Source organism: Saccostrea cucullata, unplaced genomic scaffold (assembly GCF_032062105.1).
Source record: "Saccostrea cucullata isolate Sc308-1 unplaced genomic scaffold, CSIRO_AGI_Scuc_v1 ctg7605, whole genome shotgun sequence".
Taxonomy (NCBI): domain Eukaryota; kingdom Metazoa; phylum Mollusca; class Bivalvia; order Ostreida; family Ostreidae; genus Saccostrea; species Saccostrea cuccullata.
This window is the reverse complement of record NW_026940015.1, coordinates 68,115-76,830: the sequence shown is the minus strand read 5'-3', so window position 1 is coordinate 76,830 and position 8,716 is coordinate 68,115. Positions and strand designations below refer to the sequence as shown.

The following is an 8,716-nucleotide window of genomic DNA, read 5'->3' as shown; positions in this document are numbered from 1 at the left end:
GTAGGAGGAGTCTGAACCAATTTTACACACATTTTTTTTAGTAACCACGGCAACATCGTTCATGGAAATCAAAAACCGATACACAGAAGTATTAAAATCGGACCAAAAATGTAGAAAGAGAAGTATTTTGAAAGCATTTCAAAGAAATTTTTTTTAGTAACCACGGCAACACCTTTCATCGAATTCAAAAACCGATACACAGAATGATATATCTAAGTGTAGTCTACTTGTGTGCCAAGTTATACTGAAATCAGACCAAAACTGTAGGAGTAGTAGAATTTTGAAAGAATTTCACAGAAATTTTTATTTTAAGTAACCACGGCAACACTGTTCATCAAAATCAAAAACCAATATACAGAATTATGTATCTTAGTGTATTCTACTTGTTTCCTAACTTATACTGAAATTAGATCAAAACTGTAGAAGGAGTAGCATTTGAAAGAATTTCACAGAAATTTCTATTTTTAGTAAACACGGCAACACCGTTCATCGGAATCAAAAACCGATACACAGAATTATGTATCTTAGAGTAGTCTACTTGTGTGCCAAGTTATACATACAGACGGACAGACAGATGGACGTAGGACGAAATTTCTATTTTTAGTAACCACGGCAACACCGTTCCTCGAAATCAAAAACCGATACACAGAATTATGTATCTTAGTGTAGTCTACTTGTGTGCCAAGTTATACAGACAGACATATGGACGACGGACGAAATTTCTATTTTGAGTAAACATGGCAACACCGTTCATCGAAATCAAAAACCGATACACAGAAGAATGTATCTTAGTGTAGTCTACTTGTGTGCCAAGTTATACAGACAGACGGACAGAATTTCACAGAAATTTCTAGTTTTAGTAAACACGGCAACACCCTCCATCGAAATCAAAAACCGATACACAGTATGTATCTAAGTGTAGTCTACTTGTGTGCCAAGTTATATTGAAAATAGACCAAAACTGTAGGAGGAGTTGCATTTTAAAAAAATGTTTACAGACAGACGGACGGACGCCGGACGCATTACTATCGCATAAGCTCATCTGGTCTCTGACCAGTAGAGCTAAAACTCAAGTTAACCGATAAGTAATATTTATGTTGGAGTTAAACTATAAATTCTTTATAAAAGCTTTTCATTTGTTTACCTCCGTATATTGTTTATTCTTTGTACGATATAGCAATGTTTCGCTATTGATTGACTAGAATTAACTATATTATTTATGCAAAACGCGTGTCATTGACTTCCCATGGCTTTTGATTTCGTTTCTTAGGGGGTAGATACAAACAGCTTTCTGAAAACCCATGTACACTAAACCACGGGATGGAAACATTTGATGTTTATGTCGACATAAATGAAAACTGTAATGACTCGAACTTGGCGGTGAATATTATTTTTAAGATAATTCACAATTCCATTTTAAAGGCAAAGGAATGAAAAATGTAGGTCAGATCCAGCATCCGAAGCAAGTCTGGTAGTGTCCATCCCTAGATACATCATCCATGCAAGTTTGCTTCAAGTAGGGCTCATAGTTACTTGGGAATAAAAATATAGGTCAGATCCAGCATCCGAAGCAAGTCTGGTAGTGTCCATCCCTAGATGCATCATCCATGCAAGTTTGGTTCAGGTAGGGCTTATAGTTACTTGGAAATGAAAATGTAGGTCTGATCCAGCATCCGAAGCAAGTCTGGAAGTGTTCATCCCTAGAGGCATCATCCATGCAAGTTTGGTTCAGGTAGGGCTTATAGTTACTTGGGAATGAAAATGTAGGTCAGATCCAGCATCCGAAGCAAGTCTGGTAGTGTCCATCCCTAGATGCATCATCCATGCAAGTTTGGTTCAGGTAGGGCTTATAGTTACTTGGGAATGAAAATGTAGGTCAGATCCAGCATCCGAAGCAAGTCTGGTAGTGTCCATCCCTAGATACATCATCCATGCAAGTTTGGTCCAAATAGAGCTCATAGTTCCTTGGGAATGAAAATGTAGGTCTGATCCAGCATCTGAAACTAGTATGGTAGTGTACATCCCTAGATACATCATCCATGCAAGTTTGGTCCAAATAGGGTTTATAGTTCCTGTGGAATGGACCTACTCCAAAAACTTTAACCTGGTCACTCATCTAGACAATGTAGGTCAGATTCAGCATCCGAAGCAAGTCTGGTATTGTACATCCCTAGATGCATCATCCATGCAAGTTTGGTTCGGGTAGGGCTTATAGTTCCTTGGGAATAGACCTGCTCCAAAAACTTTAACCTGCTCCAAAAACTTTAACCTGGTCACTCATCTAGAAAATGTAGGTCAGATCCAGCATCCGAAGCAAATCTGGTAGTGTACATCCCTAGATGCAACATCCATGCAAGTTTGGATCAGATAGGGCTTATAGTTACTTCGGAATGGACTTGCTCCTAAAACTTTAACCTGGGACGCCGACACCGACGCCAACGCCGGGGGTATAGCATAAGTTCATCTCGACTTTGTCGAGGTGAGCTAAAAACCGTCACAGAATTATGTATCTTAGTGTAGTCTACTTGTGTGCAAAGTTATATTGAAATTAGACCAAAACTGTAGGAGGAGTAGCATTTTGAAAGAATTTCACAGAAATTTCTATTTTTAGTAACCACGGCAACACCGTTCATCGAAATCAAAAACCGATATACAGAATTATGTATCTTATTGTAGTCTACTTGTGTGCCAAGTTATATTGAAATCAGACCAAAACTGTAGGAGGAGTAGCATTTTGAAAGAATTTCTCAGAAATTTCTATTTTTAGTAACCACGGCAACACCGTTCATCTAAATCAAAAACCGATACACAGAATTATGTATCTTAGTGTAGTCTACTTGTGTGCCAAGTTATATTGAAATCAGACCAAAACTGTAGGAAGAGTAGCATTTTGAAAAATTGTTTACAGACAGACAGACAGACGGACGGACGCCGGACGCATAACAATCGCATAAGCTCTTCTGGTCTCTGACCAGTAGAGCTAAAAACTGCTTACACATATATTTTTCAGTGTTTTTTTCGACGTGCAGCAAAATAATTATATTTATGTAAAATTACGTACACTTCAGGTGGTTCATATGCAGTCCTATATGAAAAGAGTTTTACGGATATTCCATCAGCAGGTACTGCACCAACAACAGTCCAATATACTGTAACGTGTATGGGTCCGTGAATTTGAGTATAGATCCTTAATCAAGTTAATGAATTAAACAAATGATTATGTAGACTAGAGATAGAGCACTGATTAAACAAATGATTCAAAATGATAGATGACAAAGCATATAAAAAATGAACGAGTCAATATATACATATATTATTAGGATTTCCTATCCTTATCATAAAAAGAACAACTAATGCGTATAGGTCTGTGTCCTGGATGGGTCTCCAGCCGGGATGTGTCCTGTACTCGGACAGGTACGGGTCTGCCGGTTTCTGTCCTATACACAGACAGGTCTTTAAAAAATAATTGCCTCGAGTAAAGTATTTATACTTTATTAAACCTCGAATTCTAAATTTATTCTAAATCCAGTATACTAGACACCGTATACTATGTCACCTTAAGTCTGCCTTACTGTTAACTGCTTTACCGTACCTCGCTGAAGTGGACCTTTCACTTTGAGCTCCGACTGGCAACTGCCAGCTTTCAGCAAAACGCTCCTATATATAATGATGATCACCCGGACTACCCTCGGCCGCTATCGTATCGCACTACGATAAAGTCCGGGTGACGTAATATGCACTTGTATCTCGAGCCCGATCTGTCACATTACCCACGCCTCTATTACTCATGCGTCCTCGCATGACAAAAGAAAGTAATGAAATAATGATGTAACAGGATGATAAACATTTTAATGAAGAAAACATGAGATATATGCAAAATGAAAGTAATGATCATGACTATCTTAAAAGACTATCTGTCTTATAAACTTCGCATGAAAGAGCATAGATCAAAAATTTACATATTATAGAATTCTTCTCTTTCTACAATTTTCTCAACACTTCTGCCGTTTTCATGAAACTTGGTGACTGTAACCTCTTTCACCCGCATTCTAAAACCTGCCGTCTGAGTCCCCTGATCCACTGTAATGTTTTCATGGGAATCAGTCTGCATCCCCCTATCCAAAGTGTACTCAGCATCAGGTTCCGGATCAGGTTCGGATCTGCAGACTACTTTCCTTGTAGTTGGTACTGGGCTAGGTGCGGTCCGCTTTCTGAATATGCGTCCTGTCAGCAAACTAGCGGCTTTAGTTAGGGGTTCAGGATCCTTTTCCTTGGGAGGTTCCTCCAGCTGTACCCCTGGATCTTCATCTCAGTCACTCCCGCTGTCGCTGTTATTCTGGACTGGACTACTTGGACCTGCCTCATCATCCTCTGGCTCTTTAGACGCATGATCATTTTCTGCATGTTTCAACTTCATGTGCTTTACCAAATATTCCTTCTTCTTAAAGGATACATGACACTTCTCACACACCAACGTGCTGCTAGCACACTTCAACACATGAGCGGCCCAGGCATCTTTCCCGTCCAATTCAACGAAACACACTGGACATATCTCTTTAGATTTTCTCGGCGTCACCTTTGTATTAACCATGATTTCACTACAAAGATACATGACAATACATCAATGCAAATAATATCAATATTTTTTTTTTTTTTTTTTACAGCAAAAAGCAAAACAACTTAAATAATAGCAGGGTTATGTGTAAGTACTCTGTAAGCCAATGCACGCATAGTATGTAAGTTTAATTCAAGATAAAGTCATATGTCCTAGTCCTGGACATAATCTTGAAGGTAAGTTGGGGCACGTCGTTCGCGTCTGGGTCTTCGATCACCAACTAATTCATCTGTGACTTCAATGTTTCTGCTAGATGACCCAAAGTCATCATCCTGATCCTCTTGATCTATCGGAACATTAGAAGAATCACTTGTCCCCAGCTCTAAACTTTCGAGTCCTAAGTCTGGATCCTCGCCTCTGAGAACTTGACCTCTGCACCTTTTCATCCTGTCGCAATGAATTATCTGATCCTTTCCATTGCGTCCACAATTCACCTTATACAGGACCTCAGAGACTTTTGCCAGAACCTTAAAAGGTCCTCTCCAATATGAAGTCAGCTTAGGTGAGCACCCAGTTTTCCTTTGAGGAAAATAGACATATACCTGGTCCCCAACTTTGAATTGTTCATAAGACATCTTCATGTCATGATAATGTTTCTGTCTAAGGATAGCTCCTTCTAACTGTTTCCTCACCAAATTGTGAGCTCTTTCCATTCGATCAGTCAGAATCCACACCCATTTATGACTCGGTACTTGTTTCCAGGATGTAGGCATATCATATATGATGTCCAAAGGGGTGGCAGTTTCTCTACCAAGCATCAGCATGTTTGGCGTGTATCCGGTTGATTCATGCTGTGCCGCCCTGTATGCCACCATCACAAAAGGTATGCTCTCATCCCAATCTCGATGGTTCTCGCTGACATAACTACTCAGCATTGTGGCTAAGGTCTTATTGAACCGTTCCACCATACCATCAGACTGAGGATGGTATGGTGTGGTTCTTGTCTTCCGAATCTGTAAGTGCTTGCATACCTCGCTAAACAAAAGACTTTCATATTGACGCCCTTGGTCGGAGTGGATGGATACAGGAACTCCAAATCTACAGATAACTTCCTCAACGATCAGTTTCGCAACTGTCTGAGCCTCCATGTTGGGCATCGGAAAGGCCTCCGTCCAGTTACTGAAATAATCAGAGTCTACAAGTATGTAGCGATTCCCCCTTTCTGTGATCGGAAATTCCCCGAGGATATCTGTGGCTATCCTATCATTGGGTAACCCACTTGCAAAGGTTGCATAGGTCCGCGCTTTGTTTTAATGATGACAGAAAGAAATGTTAGGAACAGGTCTAGTGCCATATCAAGCATCAGAGAAATTGCTGAGCATTATGATGAAATCTCAGGTGTTATCGAAAGATCAAAACGACATTCCGACAAATCAGCTGTTGGTGACGAGCTGTCAATTCTAAATGAACTGAGAGATGTTAGATCTTTTTCGTTTGAAGAAGGACGCCAACACGAACAGTTCTCCGATATCCAGGCTTCCTCGTCTACAAATATTAATGTAACCAACTACCACCGTTGGATAGAAAATAAAAAGCTCCAGTTTTCCGTTAAATATGGAAATTAATGAGATTTCGCTTACGTTCTGTATGATTTCATATATGTTGCTCAAAAATGAGGTTGCAAGTGACTAAACTTCTGCTTTAAACAATCCTCACTTTCAAAATATTCAGTTGAATTGACAAGATCTGTTAACAATGATTTAGAGAGACCAGTAAATACATCTGGGTTTGGAATATCCAATTGACTGTTTTCAGCAGCAAAATACGCACTTAGAACTTCGACAAGTAATGTAGAATTTTTAGTTTTACGACTTGATGCTTGCGATTCCATTGCTACGTCATTTTCTATTTTATCAGCAATGGCGACAATACAATTGTCACATTGGCATATTAGCTCACAAACATCGCAACATGTATGCGGTGTCATATTTTGTTCATATGAAAATCCAAAGTGGTCAGTAAGAAATTTTCGCCTGCATGTTTTTAGCGCGCAAAACTGTTTGACTTCTTTCATGTTTTTGACGTTGCTTCCTATGTCACTTGCGTTATAAAACAGAGTTGCGATGCACTGAGCCCCATCTCTCCCACCTCTTCCTATCTCCTGCAAGTACGCTGTAATCAAGATTCATACTAATAAGAAATCGTTAATTTAGTTACTTATCTGCTAAATATTTGTCTGTTCATATACTTGAATAATATACAATTATGTTTTTAAGATAAACGTACTTTCCAGTGATGATGGGGGACCGAAATGTATGATTCGCCGAATATTTGGTGCATCTGTTCCCATGCTGTATGCCTCTGTAGCAAATAGAAGGTTCAGTTGGCTAGAGGGGTCACATATTTTGTGAACTGTTTTCTCCTTCATCTTAAAAAAAATTGGGAAAATATGTATAGTTGATGGCTAAACTGAATTTTTTAAATGTGTTCATTTTTATGTTAATTAAAATAAAAACTAGTTTTAAAATACCTTAGTGGTGCTTGGTGCATGATATTGTGAAACTGCATTCATCACTTGAGAAACATCTTCAAGGGATAGTTTCATTGCCTCCCTTCTTACTAGCTCAAATCCCATAGCACAGTATTTAAGCTTACTGTAAACAATTGTTCTGTCAAAGTTTTGAAATTGTAGACAGAGCTCAAAATCATTGGTTTCAAAGATGTTTCAAAGGATTCTTCTGCTGTGTAATGTCCACCTGTTGATGCACACCTTTTGGAGACATTTAGTTTTATGTTGGCGCGAATAGTATAACTTGAAATTGTGTGGAAATTTTTGGACATGCATAAATTCTCTGCAATTTCTTTTTGCATTTTAACCGTTGCAGTGGCTGTCAGGGCTACGAATTTAGCATTGGAAAGGGGGACCTAAACTTTGAAATTTGTGAAAATTGTGGTCGAAAATCGTGCCCCCAGCTTACAACACAATGAGCCTCGTCAACTACAATGTGTGCTTTATCCTTGTATTTATTTCGAAGAATTTTACAAACTGTTTTTTCCATAATAAATTCTGGGTGCCCCATGATGTAAACAGCCTTTCCATCCAAAAATCGTTTAACTCTCTCATTTTCAGATTCTGTGCTTGGTTCTAAAAAAAAATAAATACTTGGTAATTATTTTTTAACGAGTCTCATAGAGAGAGAGAGAGAGAGAGAGACTGAACCATATACCTTTCTTCTCAAGATCCTGTATTAATTTCCCATCTATTTTTACTGCCCTGTCTCTTAATTTTGCGGATTGTTCCTCTATGATGGAATTCAGTGGTGAAACAGTTATAATCTTGGTATCAAATATTTTGGGCAGCACCTCGTAAATCAAACTTTTTCCGTAGCCCGTCGGTAAAACAACAACAGTATCGTTCGTCAAAGCACTTTTAATACATCTTCCTTGCAAAGGCTTTAGAAAATTTAATGTTAAATGCCTTTCACAATTTATTTTGCCAATGCAATTTTCGAACGCAAAGAAAACTCGAGGTAACGATCATCCATAATACATGTAATAAAGCACTCGATGATCTGTTTTGGTTTCCCCGAGGTATTTAAATCTACGTCAGTGAGAGTTTTTATCAGCCAATGAGCGCGGCCGGTAGAGGGCTCTTTACATTACTGATCACCTGTCTGTATATCGGATATCAGACAGGCAAGCCAGTCAATCCTTTGCCACCAGTAGGTGCTGGCATGCAGAAAAAGGCCCAGTGTTAAGGGTCAAGTTTAGGATAATAAATTGTAGCTCTCTACCTGTAATTAGTGACGTTTGAATAGGAGTAAAAAGTTTTCGAGAAGTACTTTCATGAGATCCTCTTATCTTCAATAAAAAGAACCCGTTTAAAAAATCACGAATATTTTAAGAACGATTTACCTTTGTTCTTCCAAAATCTATCAGAGATGTCGTGCAATAATTATTCGGTTTGAGAAGCTGAAGAGTTGAAATCCTGTGAGGACCAAGTTTCAAGTTACTTTTGATTTTAATCTAATTTTCTATCCGTTACTTAGTCGCCCTCGGTGGTTTAAGCATCTACTCTAGACATGTGCAAGAGCGCATCTTCCAAAATTGTGAATTTTATGGCCCCAGAGTCAGGAGGTCCGGTGTTAGGGAGGGGCTCTA

At 38.8% G+C, this 8,716-nt stretch overlaps 1 protein-coding gene across 1 annotated transcript; it reads right to left on the bottom strand.

The window, feature by feature from the left end:
• Nucleotides 1–4,767: 4,767 nt before the first annotated feature.
• On the bottom strand, nt 4,768–5,703 carry LOC134254472 (uncharacterized protein K02A2.6-like). The gene has a single exon (XM_062736974.1). The coding sequence runs from the start codon at nt 5,701–5,703 to the stop codon at nt 4,768–4,770; it is 936 nt and encodes a 311-aa protein (XP_062592958.1).
• Nucleotides 5,704–8,716: the final 3,013 nt, after the last annotated feature.

What these genes read in the sequence shown, in the direction of transcription:
- LOC134254472 (XM_062736974.1), bottom strand. Translation starts at nt 5,703, where the DNA reads ATGGAGGCTCAGACAGTTGCGAAACTGATCGTTGAGGAAGTTATCTGT.